This window comes from Rhodotorula graminis (assembly GCF_001329695.1).
Source record: "Rhodotorula graminis WP1 unplaced genomic scaffold RHOBAscaffold_6, whole genome shotgun sequence".
Taxonomy (NCBI): Eukaryota; Fungi; Basidiomycota; class Microbotryomycetes; order Sporidiobolales; family Sporidiobolaceae; genus Rhodotorula; species Rhodotorula graminis.
This window is the reverse complement of record NW_017264933.1, coordinates 897,624-910,330: the sequence shown is the minus strand read 5'-3', so window position 1 is coordinate 910,330 and position 12,707 is coordinate 897,624. Positions and strand designations below refer to the sequence as shown.

Genomic DNA, 12,707 nt, shown 5'->3' with positions numbered 1-12,707 from the left:
GAGAGAGTCTGTATTGCACTGATTCGAGAGAAAGCTTGACGAGAAAGAGAGATCGAGAAAAAAGTCGGCGCTCAGGCCCTCGCTCGGCGCGCACGCTCAATAGTACCCGCCGCCGCCGCCGTTGCCGCCAGGGTAGCCGGCGTTGTACCCACCCTGCCCGCCGTGATGGCCGTGCTGCCCGCCCTGCTGGTGCTGCGGCTGGCCATAAAAGTCGCCCTGCGGCGGCGGCGGCGGTCCTCCTCCGCCGAACTGCGGCTGCCCGCCGAAGTGCTGCTGCGGCCCGCCACCGCCGCCGCCGCCAAACTGCGGCTGCCCACCGTACCCGCCGTCGTACCCTCCCTGCGGCGGACCGCCGTACCCGCCGCCGCCGCCGCCGCCGCCGAACTGAGGAGGCGGCGGACCCTGCTGGTGGTGGTGCTGCTGGCCGCCGAAGCCCGGTGCGCCGCCGCCGTAGCCGCCGTCGTCGCCGTACGAGGGCCCACCGCCGCCGAACGAGGGGGCGCTGCCGCCGTAGGAGTGCTGAGGCTGAGGAGGAGGTGCGCCGGGGTAGCCGCTCGACGTGTGGGGCTGGTTGAACTCGTTGAACTGCGGCGCGCCGCCGTGAACGGCCTGGGGCGGGGCTCCCATCGCTGTAGAGTGTGACGGGAAGAGTCAGTCACAGTCTCGTGGCGAGGCTAGAGCCGTCCTCGAGAGGTCGGCTTCGAGGAGAGAAAGCGAAAGGCGAGGACGCACGAGGCATGTACCCGCTCTGCGGCTCCTGGAAACCGCCGCTTTGCCCATCGTCGTAGTCACGCCTGCCGCCGTGCTGGCCGCCGCCGCCGCCCCAGACGCCGCTCGTCGCCTGGTTGAACTGGTTGCTGACGTGGTTGATCTTGTGCTGGGCCTGGTTGAACGTGTTCATCGCGCCCTGCGCGCCCGGGACGTGCTGCTGGGCGAACGCGCCGACGCCTTGCGGCATGAGGACCGAGTTGTAGGCTGAGAGGAGAGGGAAAGGCGAGGAAGGGCAGGGAGGGACGGCGGGTTGACGAGTCAGTGACGTGCTCGTCGAGGAGGACGATGGCGAGGAAAGAGAGAGATGGACGTACAGCCGTGAGCGCCGTGTCCTTCTTGGTCTGCGGGGCGAGAGGAGAAGGAGAATCAGTCTCGGTCGGGCGCGGACGAGAAGGACGAGGACGAGGACGAGGACGACGACGACGCACCGGCCTCGTGGCCCTTGCGCCGGTTCTTGTGCGACTTGACGGCGTCCTTGGTGAGGCCGGCAAGGATGAAGCGCTTGTCCTCGGCGCTCTGGCCATCGATCCACTTCTTGAGCGTCTCGCCCATGAGGCGCTGGATCTCCTGCGAGTCGTCGTAGAAGTACGGGTGGTGAAACGCGGCGAGGACCTTGTGCGCGATGTCCTGCGGGTTCTGCGAGTTGTCCTCCCACGCCTTGACGATGAGCTTGACCGTGTACGACAGGATGACGACGGCGACCTGGCCGGCGGGCTCGTTGAGGAGGAGGGCGAAGCTGCAGGGCCGACAGGGTCAGAGTCGATGGCGCGAGAGAACAGATCCAGAGAGAGAGAGATGCAGGACGCACTGGTCCTTGCTGAGGAACGAGTGGCTCGGGTCGCTCGCGTGCGGGTTGGAGAAGACCTCGTACTGCGCGCGCTCACGACGAGTCAGTCGTGCTCACCGTCGAGCGAGGTCGGGAAGACGCACCTGCTCAGGGTTGTCGATGACGGCGGCCGAGCCCTGCGTGAGGACCTGGGTGGCCTGGCCTGCAGAGGAGGGGCAAGAGCGAGGTCGGCGACGTGCAGGGGGAGAGGTATCGCGACGACGAGGACGCACCCATGATAGGCTTGATCATCGGCTCGATGGTCGTGAAGACGAACGCGTTGACGCTGTTGGTGATCTTCTCGGTGAGCGCGCTCAGGCCCGGGATCTTCTCGATCGTGTTCTCGATGCCCTTGACGACCTGCAGACGTGGTTCGAGGACGGTGAGTGTCTGCTCGACGGCTGCCCAGGCTCTCCATCGACAACTGAGAGAAGGAGGGGGACGCACATTGTCGCGGAAAGTGAGGACCTTCCACAGGGTCGCGTGAAGCTCCTGCGGGCTCAACTCGCTCAACGAGCCGTTGGCCGCCCTCGACCGGATGTCCTCGATGTCGCCCATCTCGCGCGAGAGGTCCGAGCCGCTCGAGCCGGGCAGGTCGAACAGGAGCTTGCGGAGCGTGTCGGACGTCGAGGAGCCGCCGATGCCGCGGTCGGTCGAGCGCGCGCCGTCCATGGCCTTGGCGAGGTCCGAGACGCTGCGAAAGAGGATCGTCAGGGCTATCCCGAAGGTAACGTGAGGGCCGACGGGCTCGGGAGGGGAGGAGGAGAGGAGGAGAAGGCTCACCTCGCCTCCGAGATGTGGTCGGTCGCCTCGCCGAGGAGCGAGTGGATAAAGTCGCTGCCGCCGAACGTGCCTGTGTGTCGACAGAGTCAGTAAGTCGCTCGTCGCCGACCCGAAATGGCGGCGCCGCGAGGTGGCGCGACGAGGGGAGGAAGGGCTCGAGCGGCAGGGGACGCACCGGTGACGAGCGGCGGGCACGGGCCGGCCGGGCTCTGGACGCGAACGCCGTCGCCGACGTGCGGAAACACGTGCGAGTAGCCGAGGCGCAGGAGGCTCAACTCGCACCAGTTCGAGTGGGCGGTAAAGTCCTCGAGCGTGTGGAGCAGGGTGCCGAGGAGGCGGTACGCCTCGTAGACGGCCGTCTCGCCGCCGCCGTTGCGCGCCCGACGACCCATGTCGATGCACTGGACGATGCGCTCGCGAACCAGGCGCGACGACGTGTCCCAGTTGCCGTTCTCGTTGGCGATGTAGTTCTTCATGCCCGTGCGCGGGTCGACTTGAAGCTCGACGTCCATGACGGGTCCACGGAGGCGAGGGTCGACGCGGCGTGCGTCACCGCCGGGTTGATCGGCGGCGTAGCCCTTGGGGTTGTCGATGTGCTCGGTGCAGAGGTAGACGCCGAGGCGCTCGTCGGTCACCTCGAACTCGCCGGTCGCGTAGCCGTGGGCGAGGAAGCCGAGTGCCATGACGAGGTTCAGGATGGTCTGCTTGGCCAACTTGGTCAGGCCCGCGATGTCCATCGCCTGCGAGTAGTCGCGGAGCCAGTTGCCTGCGAGGAGGGGGAGGGGGCGAGGACGAGATGCGGGAGGACGACGCCGTCAGGACCGGCGCTCGTCGCGAGCGCGAGACTGAGGAGACGCAGGGACGCACCGAAGTAGACGCGCTTGATGTCGAGGCCGCCGAACTTGGACCCGCGCCCGAGGATGCCGCCCGACTTCTTGATGAGCTCTGCGAGCGCGTCCTCGATGTCGCCATGGCGGAAGGCCTTGCCCTCGAGGAACGAGTAGGACGGGATGTTGCCTGCGCCGAACGCGTGGGCCGAAGGGACGATGCAGAGGAGGCCTGTCGCGGGTGCGTCACCGGGATGAGGGGGGAGGAGGACGAGGTGAGCGACGGCGGCAGTAGGGAGGGAGGGCGTGGGACGCACAGACGAGTACAAAGAAGACGGGGAGGTTCCCGCTCCAGATGGAGCGGCTAGAGGCAGCCATGTCGAGTTTGTGACGGCGAGGTTGGAGCGGGGGAAGGACGAGGAGCGATGAGGCGGTGGGTGCTGGGAGCGAGTTGGGTGGCGAGCCGAGAGGGGTGGGTGTGTGCTGTAGATGGCCTGCTTCGAGTGCTGGCAACTGTAGCAGGGCAAGGTGTAGAGGGAGAAGAGGGGCGCGAAGAGGCGGTGCAACTTGCTCGCTCGCTGTCCGTCTCACCTTTCTCTCCCTCGCCTCGCCATAGAGCGCACTCATTCGACGCCGACCGTACCTCGACGACCCATGTACTTCCCCCCTTCCAACCCGGCACCGAGCGCAGACTCCTCCCCCTCTCCCCGTCGCACGAGCCCTCGCCTCGACGATCAGCCTCTGCAGCTCCGCGCACTCGACATGGACTCGGTCGGATGCGTCTACTCGCACACGAGCAACACTGTCGTCCCGACCAGCCTCCGTCCGCACCCGCACACGTGAGCACGCCCGCCTTCGTCGCCTCGCTTTACGCCGCGCTCACTCCCTCGTGCACGCTCCAGCACCGCCGAGCGACTCGCCACGCTGTACAGCAAGGTCAAAGACGACATCGCGGTGCGTCCTTACCACTCGCCGGGCCCGCACGAGCGAGCAGCAAGCCAGGAACTGACCCGGACCTCGTGCGCGCAGGTTCTCGTCGCCGCCGTCGTCGACTTTGAGCATGGCGAGCACGCCGTGCCGGACCGCTTCGAGCTCGTCTCGACGTCGAGCGGGTACAAGCTGCTGTGCGGTGCGTCGCCGTCCTCCCAATCGCGAGCCAGCGTGAGCGTCGAACGAGACGAGCGAGTTCTGACGTGGCCGTCTCGCCTCGCCGCAGAGCGTCGCGCGCCTGGGCAAGTTGAGCAGCGGTGGGTCTGGTCGCACGAGGGCGAGCGCGTCGACTGGGCGAGGTGCAGGTGGAGATTCGAGCTGCGCAGCGCAGACGAGGCGCCGGCCGAGCTTGAGGACGGCTCGAGCGCGTGATGGCGCGAGAGGCGAGACGAGCTTGAGCAATGGAGCGAGCTTGAGGGCGACATGCGGTCGTACGAGAGAAAGGAGAGGGAGAGAGAGAGCGAGAGAGGAAATCGCGAGCTCGAGTTGCGGCCCCGGATCGTTCGACTCCGCGCGCTCGCTCCTCGCTGGCGGCGTGGCGCGCGCGGTCGAGCTCCCTTGTTGGCCGGCGCCTCTCCCTTTCACCTCCCTCCCCTCGCTCTCTCTGCTCTTTCGGCTCTCGCACGGTTCAACACCTTCCAGACCACCCCTTCAACAGGTCCACTTGTGCGTCCCTCTGCCCTCTGCGTCCCCCCGTCGGTCGCGCCGCCCCCCTCCCTCACCCACCTCTCCCCCCATCCTCGACGCGTCGCTCCACTCTCGCCCGCACCCTCCCGGGCCACGTCGCTGACCACGAGCCTGCACGCGCGCAACAGCTTCCTGTCTTCACATCATGGTCAACGCCCCCGAGATCAAGGCCAACGGCGCCTCGTCGTCCTCGTCCGCCCTGATCGAGCAGCCCAAGAAGGGCGACGTGCGCAACCGCGCCGGCATCGCGTCCTACACGGCCCACTGGGACAAGTCGTCGTCCAAGGACACGGTCGAGCACACTGAGGCGCGCAAGGACCACTACACCGACGTCGTCAACGGCTACTACGACGGCGCGACCGAGCTGTACGAGTACGGCTGGGGCGAGAGCTTCCACTTCTGCCGCTACTACCCGGGCGAGCCCTTCTACCAGGCCATCGCCCGCCACGAGCACTACCTCGCCCACAACACGGGCATCAAGCCGGGCATGCGCGTCCTCGACGTCGGCTGCGGCGTTGGCGGCCCCGCTCGCGAGATCGCTCGCTTCACCGACGCCAACAGTGCGTCCCCTCGTCCCTCTCTCTCTCTGTCACGACGACGACGAGCGCGAGATCCTGACGAAGCGTGCGTCCTCTCGCAGTCACGGGCCTCAACAACAACGAGTTCCAGGTCCTGCGCGCGCGCAAGTACACGGCCAAGGCCGGCCTGTCCAAGCAGGTCCAGTTTGTCAAGGGCGACTTCATGGCGCTCAAGGAGCAGTTTGGCGCCAACAGCTTCGACGCCGTCTAGTGCGTCCGCCCCCCCTCTCTCTCTCGGGCCGTCCCTGGTTCTCTCGGACTGACTCTCGTTTTCCTCCCGTGCAGCGCGATCGAGGCGACGTGCCACGCGCCGACGTGGGAGGGCGTGTACGGCCAGATCTTCGAGGTGCTCAAGCCGGGCGGGACGTTCGGCGTCTACGAGTGGTGCATGACCGACTCGTTCGACCAGTCGAACCCGAAGCACAAGGAGGTGCAGCACGGCATCGAGCTCGGCAACGGCATCCCCGAGATGCGGCCGATCGCGGCGGCGCGCAAGGCGCTCGAGGCCGTCGGGTTCGAGATCGTGCACGAGGAGGACCTCGCCAACCGCGGCGACAAGGTCGACTGGTGGTACTCGCTCTCGGGCGACCTGCGCAAGGCCCAGACGTGGTGGGACCTCGCGACCGTGTGGCGCATGACGACCCTCGGCCGCAACCTGACTGGATACGGCGTCTGGGCGCTCGAGAAGGCCGGCCTGGTCCCCAAGGGCACGTGGGACGTCCAGGAGACGCTCAAGATTGCCGGTGCGTCCCCTCTCTCTCCTCTCTCTCTCTCTCTTCTCGGTCACTGACGTTGGTCCCTGTGCAGCCGACTCGCTCGTCGCCGGCGCCAAGCTCGACCTGTTCACGCCCATGATGCACTTTGTCGCCCGCAAGCCCGAGTCGTCGTCCGAGTAGTCGCATCTCTCCCTGTACTCCCCTACCTCCTTACTCGCATTGCCAAACTATCCTTACACCTAGCGTTCGCATGCGAGCGCGCCCGAGAGAGCTGTCGCCGAGCGAGGAGAGCTGGACCTCGACTTCTCGCTCTCGGACCTCCTCTCCTTGCGCTCGCCTGTCTCGCGCTCGCTCTCGCTCGACGATTCAGACGGTGAGAGAAGAGTAAAGGAGTGTGTGCAAGAGGTTGCGCGTGGTTGAGCACGCGCGAGGGCTGGGAAAGGGAGAAGTACGAGCAGGCAGGGGGGGAGGAAGAGCACGACGATGAGAGGGGAGGGAGGAAGGGGAGGAGGAGGAAGAGGGGATCCCTGCGAGACGAACTATAGCTCGACAGAAAAGGCGGACCCGCCTGGCTTCCGACGCCGCATGGGAGAGCGACCTGGCGCGAGCGAGGGGGAGGGGGAGGGGGGAGGAGGACAACATGGACGAGGAAGGGGGTAGGACAGAAAGGGTGTACGACAAGTAGAACGACGAGAGCAGGGCCTGCCTGGCGACCTGAGACACGAGATCCGACACAGAGAGAGACGGCGACAACACGGGCTGAGTGACGGCGGCGACGACGACGACGACGAGGGCGTGGCGAGACAATGCGGGCGACGGTGGGTCGAGGTCGTGGAGCGAGAGTAGGCGAGCCGATGGTGGTGGTGGCGCAGGCGTCGCGCGGCGAGAGAGGTGCGCGTGTGACGAGTGGGCCTAAGGTCGCAGAAGTCGAGGGTCGGCGGTGGTGACGACAGGTAGAGAGGCAGGCGGTGCCGACAGGGTTACACTTGCGCGCTCGCGCGAAGGAGGAGGGTATGGACGTCGGGAGGTATGGCGGGTTTGAGCGCCTGGCGGCGAGATGAAGCGAGGGCGAGGGAGGGAAGAAGGTGGAGGCGACAGGCTGCGGGGGACGCGACAGGTCAGCTCGGGCCCTGAGAGGGAGGAAGGAAGAAGGAGAGACAGGGACGCACCGAGAACAACAAGGAAGGGAGGCAGAGCTGGCGACGACGAGGCCCGAGCGACCTAGACGGCGACGTCGACCTTGCGGCGGAGCATGAACGACGGCATCGGGAGCGAGCTCGGCGCCGGCGAGTTGTGGAACGTCGGCCCGGCGTAGCGAGGCTCGACGAGACTCGCCGGGGCGGCCTGCTGCTGCTGCGCCCTGGACGGCGTCGAGAAGCTCGTCGGGGCCGAGGCTGGCTGGGCCGAACGGCCGCCGCGAGAGGCGCCGGCGTGCCCGCCGCGACGCGAGCCCGGCGAGGCAAAGACGTCCGTGTCATCCTCGCTCAGATCGACGGAGGACAGGCCGAACGTGATGCTGTCCTTGATCTGGTTGCGCCGCTGGCGAGCGGGCGTGATGCCGGCGGGCGCACCGAGCTGCTGCTGCTGCTGCGCCTGCGACGGCTGCTGCTGCACCGTGGCGGCCGGGTCCATCGACAGGAGGAGCTCCTGCTGCCAGTTGAGCGAAGGGCCGGCGCCGGTCGTGCCCGACTCGGAGTGCGACGTGTGGAGGGCCGGGCGGCTCTTGGCCGCCGACGCCGCCTGCGCGTTCGAGCGCGAGTCCTTGGCGTTGGACGAGACGCCGCGCGAGCGGGGACGGGCGACGGGCGAGTCACCGCGGGTGGCGCTGCGGGTCGAGCCGCTGCGGAGGAGCTCCTGCTGCCACGACAGGTTCTGCTTGGGCGAGTCGGTGCCCGAGGCGGCGACGGCGGGCATGTCCCACGCGGCGTCGAGACGGGGCGCCTGGAGGAACGGGTCGGGCGGGACCGAGCGCGAGTGGTGCGCGAGGGCGCCGAGGTCGGTCTGGGGCGGGGTGGTCGAGGGGAAGACGGGCGCCGGGTGCTCGAGCTCGGTGCCGTCGTGCGGGGGCGGGCTCGGCTGGCGGGTCGACTTGCCTCGACGGCGGCGAGCCGACTTGGACGGGGTCGCGGCGGACGAGTCGACGGTGGTGGTGGCCGGCGCCTGGACCGGGGCCGAGTCGTCGGACGACGAGAGGGACGCCTCGTGCTTGAGGGGCGTCTCTGCGCGGTTCTGCTTGTGGCGCCTGCGACCCTTGTTGTCGTCGAGCTTGGCGTGGTCGACCTGGGTGGTCGGGACGAGCGAGTGGCGCGGCGAGGCAGAGGCGGGAGGTGGCGAGTCGACCTTGGGGGAGCGATGGGGCGACAGGAGGGTGCGGATCTGCTGCTGCTGCTGCTGAGCAGGGTGGTGGTGCTGCTGCTTGGACCTGGTGGGCTGGGTGGACGGCCGGCGCGAGGACTGGCGCGGGGTCGACGGGGGTTGGCGGGACGGGGCGGGCGACTGGGAGCGCGACGACGACATGGGGCGGCGCTGTCTGGCGGTGCAGAGTGTGAGTGGCAGGGCTGCGGGGAGTTTCGTGAGGCGGCATGCACCTCGAGAGGCTCGTAGCGGTGGTGGTTGGAGGGAGGAAAGGGTGGGAGTTGGTCGCCATGTCGCCACGACCGAGGCCCTCGTACTCGCCGCTCCACCTCGCCACGCATCTCGAGCGAGGCCATGCTGCGCTCCACAGCCACAGCAGCCTCGAGGCGGACCGCCTTCGCTCGCACCCGCCCGCTGTCGACCGTACGCGTCGTGCCGCCTTCTCCAGCTGCACCTCGGCACCTCGCGCTCCCTCTCGCTTTCGTGTCCGTCTCGGGCTGGGACAAGCTCCACCTCGAGTGCGCCCACACCCTCGCTTTCTCTCTTCTCGGGCCTCGTCTCCCTCTGTGCCCTCGCCTGACTCTCGTCGCCTCTCGCTCCCTCGGCTCGCCCTCAGCGCATGGCGGCCCTGGATTGACCGCTTTGCCGAGCGAGGCTACTCGTCCATCCTGCTCGACATCGACCCGGCCGTCGTCGACACCGAGCCGACATCGGCCTCACGCCTCGACCGCCTCGAGCAAGGTCCGTCCCTCTCCTCTCTCCTCGTCTCGACCCGCTCTGACCTCTCTCGCGCGCACGCAGAACTCGTCAGCCTTCTACGCGACCCTGCCGCCTCTTCACCCTTCCCACCACTCCTCTTCGCGTCGGGCCCGAGCGCCCTCGTCGCCGAAACCTACGTCTCGTCCCACCCTCTCTCGGGCCTCTGCCTCGTCTCGCCCCTCTCGGCCGCTTCAGCACACCCGCACCTCCCTCGAGCCTTCCCAACCACCCTCGACGACTTCAACTACGAGCCGGGCTTCCCCATCGCCGTCGTCGCGCCGCAAGGGAGCGCTGCGGGCGACCATCGCCTCGTCGACGAGTTTGGCCCGCAAGAGGGCGAGGACGAGGACGACGCCATTGTGCGCCGCATCGTCGGCGAGCGGGATACGCAAGGGTGGGAGACGGTCATGGAGTGGATGGACAGCAACGGGCTGTAACTCGAGGAGGAGAGCGAGCCGTCGTAGCACCTCGTCATGCGTCTCTCTCCGTCGCAAGCTCGTCTGGACCAATTCGGCGACTCTCGACAGTGCTCTGAGCGTGCCGCACACTCGCAGAGAGTCAGCGTCGCTCTGACTCGTGCAGCGGGTCGCGCGGTTGACTCTCGACCGCCGGCAACCCGCTCTCGCTCAGCTCTGTCACGGCGGGGCAGCTGCAGCTCTCGCTCTTCTCTCCACCGTGCTTCTCTGCACCTGCGCATGCCCCATGGCCGACCAAAACGCCGCCTCGACGCCCACCACCGTTCCCCACTTCGACCTCGCCCACCTCACCCCGCAAGAGCAAGCCTTCATCGCCCAGCGCACGCCGTTACGCTTCCACACCTACACGCCCGTCGACACACCCTCGGCGACCGACCCACGCCCACACCTCGAGCCGTACCTGCCCCTCGGCTCCCCCACCTCCTCATCAACCTCGACCCTCTCGCTCATCCTCACCCCGCCCCGCCCAGAAGACGCCGGTGCCCTCGTCTCGACGCTCAACCACCCGCACGTCGCGCCGCAGCTCGTTGGGCCGCCGTACCCGTACTCGGACGAGCTCGCGCGCGAGTTCATCCAGCTCAAACGCCGCGACACGCGAGCCGTCCTCGAGCGGCTTGCTGCGCGAGCTCGGCGCGAGCTGCGCAGAGACGGCTCGGGCGAGGAGGTGGACGCTGCGCCGGAGGAGCGGGACGGCGGCGAGCCCGACGACGAGGCGGCGCCGTGGCTCGACAAGCTCCCGCTGTGCGCGATCCGCCGCGCCGACACGGGCGAGTACGTCGGCGACCTTGGCGTCCCCCGGTGGCAGTTCGAGGACGTCGGCGACGGCGAGGAGCGCGACAGGCTCGTGAGCGCCAACGAGGCCAAGACGGCGAGCGACCCGAGCGCGCTGTGGTCCTTCGGCTGTGCGTCCCTCTTTCCCTCCTCATCGCGGGTCCTTCTCTCTGTCGGAACTGACTCTCGCTCTCGACCCGCCAGTCTACCTGCGACCGTCTTTCCACGGCCAGGGCATCATGGCGCACGTCCTGCGCTCCGTCCTCGACAGCTACCTCTTTTCCTACCTCGGCGTCGACGAGGTCCGCGGCTCGGCGTTCGCCGATAACGTCGCGAGCATCAAGACGCAGGAAAAGTGCGGCTTGCGGCGGTACGGCGGGTACGAGCACGCGGTGAGCGAGTCGAGGGGCGGCGGCGTCAGGAGCATTGTCGTCCTCAAGGTGACGAGGGACGACTTTCAGCGACTGTGAGCGCTGTCCTGCAACTCTCGCACATACTCTCTCTGCGCTGCTCGACTCTTGAGAAAGGAGACGGACAAAGAGAGAGCAAGTCCGAGTTTCACATGTCCTCGGTGCTGTACGCGTGCGCAGCCGCGCTCCACACGGCGCGCGAGTTCTGCTTGTCCATGAGCCGCTTCTCGAACCCGTTGCCGCGGTCGACGCCGTCCCACCGATAGCCGGGGCGGATGCCGTAGCGATTTGGCGGTGGAGGAGGGCCCGAGTACGCCGGGTACTTGGACTTGGTCGCCTTCTTGTCCTTCTTCTTCTGCGGGCGACGGCGAGGGGGAGTCAGAAAGAGGGCACGAGAGAGACAAGGGAGAAGAGGAAGGCGAGGCGCACCGTGAGGAAGGCGGCGGCGGGATCGTTCCACCGGTCGACCTCCTTCATCTCGTCGTTCATGTCGTCGTCGTTGGCGTATCTGCGGCACGCGACGAGGTCGACGTGAGCGTCGACTTCTAGAGAGTGAGGGAGACGCAGGGACGCACCGAGCAAAGCTCCTCGTCTTGAGCTTCTCCGCCTCCCTCGCGCGCCGCTCCTTCTCGTCCTTCTGCACGAGCCCCTTGCCCCACTCCATCTTGGCCATCTCCTTCTCCATCTCGTCGCGCTTGCGCTTGGCCTCCTCGGCCTTGGCGACCTTGACGTCGATCTTGCGGCCCGTCGCATCGCGGTACACGGTCGCGTGCGGGTCCTCGTCGTCGACGTCCTCGCCGCGCTCGCGCGCCTCGCGCCTGCGCCGCTCCTCGTCGCGTTGCGCTTGGGCCCGCTTGCGCTCCTGCTCGGCCTTCTTGCGCTCCTGCTCGGCGCGCAGGTCGGCCGCCGACTGGAGGCCGCCGCGCGGGGCCGTCTCGACCGTGACGGACGCGACGGCGGGCGCCTCGTCCTCGGGCTCGGGTGTCGGCGTGCGAGGTCGCAGTGACGGGTCGGCGTCGCGGATCGTAGCCCACGAGTCGGCCTTGGCCTTGGCCTTGAAGTGGCCGCGGCGCTCCTCGACGACTGCAGGGAGAGCGAGAGGGGTGAGCTTACTCGGGCCAGGGAATGGAAACAGAGGGGAGGTCCGCGACGCACCAGGCTTGTAGTCCTCGTCCTCGTCGTCCTTGACGCCCCACGCACCGTCCTCGTCGGCGACGAGCAAGCCCGCTCCGCCGCCCGTCGCGGCCGCCGCACTCGAGCTGCCGCCCTCGACGCGGCGCTTCTTCTTGCGCCGCTTGACCTCATCCGAGCGCTCGAGGATGGCGTCGGCCTTGGCCCCGGACATGTACTTGGCCGCGAGGTAGGCCTGGAGGTCGCTCATCGCGGCGGGGGCTGATGTGGAGGAGGCGAGGCGAGGGAGGGCGAGGAGGGCGTGGTGAGAGGTCGTAGCCGGGCGCAGGATGTTGGCAAGACTCTGTGACTGCCTGTGGCGGCGCGCACGGCCGAGCGAGTCGTTGAGCGGACTCGAAGCCGGACGACGGCGAGCGGCTCTCCTCCTGGACCACGACCACCGCTCGACTCTGCTCGATGGACGCTGCGAGCTGCTGCAGCTGCCGGCACACTTGCTCGCGCTCCACTGCGCAGGTCTGCCAGCTCGAGCGCTGCCCGGGGCTGGCTCGCGGCCGTGCTGCTTCGCCGACGCTCCCTCTCGCTCCGCCGGCAACGAGGTTTGCGAGACGCCGAGATGGATCGCGCTGC

At 68.1% G+C, this 12,707-nt stretch overlaps 7 protein-coding genes across 7 annotated transcripts; 4 read left to right on the top strand and 3 right to left on the bottom strand.

Moving 5' to 3' along the window:
• Positions 1-96: 96 nt before the first annotated feature.
• On the bottom strand, positions 97-3,721 carry RHOBADRAFT_36269 (uncharacterized protein; the record flags this gene model as incomplete). Its single annotated transcript, XM_018413343.1, has 12 exons — positions 3,525-3,721; positions 3,248-3,439; positions 2,556-3,146; positions 2,381-2,450; positions 2,045-2,291; positions 1,831-1,957; positions 1,702-1,760; positions 1,580-1,641; positions 1,200-1,507; positions 1,086-1,112; positions 733-975; positions 97-629 (listed from the first exon to the last, which is right to left on the bottom strand). The coding sequence occupies exons 1-12, from the start codon at positions 3,583-3,585 to the stop codon at positions 97-99; spliced, it is 2,520 nt and encodes an 839-aa protein (XP_018271460.1). The 5' UTR covers positions 3,586-3,721.
• A 248-nt stretch (positions 3,722-3,969) lies between these two features.
• Positions 3,970-4,569, top strand: RHOBADRAFT_43916 (uncharacterized protein; the record flags this gene model as incomplete). The annotated part of the gene is made up of 4 exons (XM_018414315.1): positions 3,970-4,046; positions 4,110-4,161; positions 4,237-4,336; positions 4,424-4,569. The coding sequence occupies 4 exons, from the start codon at positions 3,970-3,972 to the stop codon at positions 4,567-4,569; spliced, it is 375 nt and encodes a 124-aa protein (XP_018271459.1).
• Positions 4,570-4,777: 208 nt separating this feature from the next.
• On the top strand, positions 4,778-6,426 carry RHOBADRAFT_66420 (uncharacterized protein). Its single transcript, XM_018418961.1, has 5 exons — positions 4,778-4,863; positions 5,013-5,444; positions 5,525-5,672; positions 5,748-6,205; positions 6,270-6,426. The coding sequence occupies exons 2-5, from the start codon at positions 5,030-5,032 to the stop codon at positions 6,356-6,358; spliced, it is 1,110 nt and encodes a 369-aa protein (XP_018271458.1). The 5' UTR covers positions 4,778-4,863; positions 5,013-5,029; the 3' UTR covers positions 6,359-6,426.
• A 129-nt stretch (positions 6,427-6,555) lies between these two features.
• RHOBADRAFT_53390 (uncharacterized protein) lies at positions 6,556-8,695 on the bottom strand (the record flags this gene model as incomplete). The annotated part of the gene is made up of 2 exons (XM_018416816.1): positions 6,556-7,277; positions 7,348-8,695. The coding sequence occupies one exon, from the start codon at positions 8,693-8,695 to the stop codon at positions 7,400-7,402; it is 1,296 nt and encodes a 431-aa protein (XP_018271457.1). The 3' UTR covers positions 6,556-7,277; positions 7,348-7,399.
• A 192-nt stretch (positions 8,696-8,887) lies between these two features.
• Positions 8,888-9,729, top strand: RHOBADRAFT_43913 (uncharacterized protein; the record flags this gene model as incomplete). The annotated part of the gene is made up of 3 exons (XM_018414314.1): positions 8,888-9,051; positions 9,150-9,274; positions 9,335-9,729. 3 exons carry the CDS (start codon positions 8,888-8,890, stop codon positions 9,727-9,729), a joined length of 684 nt encoding a protein of 227 aa, XP_018271456.1.
• A 265-nt stretch (positions 9,730-9,994) lies between these two features.
• Positions 9,995-11,044, top strand: RHOBADRAFT_53388 (uncharacterized protein; the record flags this gene model as incomplete). Its single annotated transcript, XM_018416815.1, has 2 exons — positions 9,995-10,670; positions 10,744-11,044. The coding sequence occupies 2 exons, from the start codon at positions 9,995-9,997 to the stop codon at positions 11,007-11,009; spliced, it is 942 nt and encodes a 313-aa protein (XP_018271455.1). The 3' UTR covers positions 11,010-11,044.
• A 17-nt stretch (positions 11,045-11,061) lies between these two features.
• RHOBADRAFT_53387 (uncharacterized protein) lies at positions 11,062-12,330 on the bottom strand (the record flags this gene model as incomplete). The annotated part of the gene is made up of 4 exons (XM_018416814.1): positions 11,062-11,304; positions 11,379-11,457; positions 11,525-12,032; positions 12,105-12,330. The coding sequence occupies 4 exons, from the start codon at positions 12,328-12,330 to the stop codon at positions 11,098-11,100; spliced, it is 1,020 nt and encodes a 339-aa protein (XP_018271454.1). The 3' UTR covers positions 11,062-11,097.
• Positions 12,331-12,707: the final 377 nt, after the last annotated feature.

Excerpts from the sequence above, each read along its gene's own strand:
- RHOBADRAFT_66420 (XM_018418961.1), top strand. The coding sequence starts at position 5,030 with ATGGTCAACGCCCCCGAGATCAAGGCCAACGGCGCCTCGTCGTCCTCG. Across the intron at positions 5,445-5,524 it reads TCGCTTCACCGACGCCAACA|TCACGGGCCTCAACAACAAC; the intron begins GTGCGTCCCCTC and ends GTCCTCTCGCAG. Across the intron at positions 5,673-5,747 it reads AACAGCTTCGACGCCGTCTA|CGCGATCGAGGCGACGTGCC; the intron begins GTGCGTCCGCCC and ends CCTCCCGTGCAG.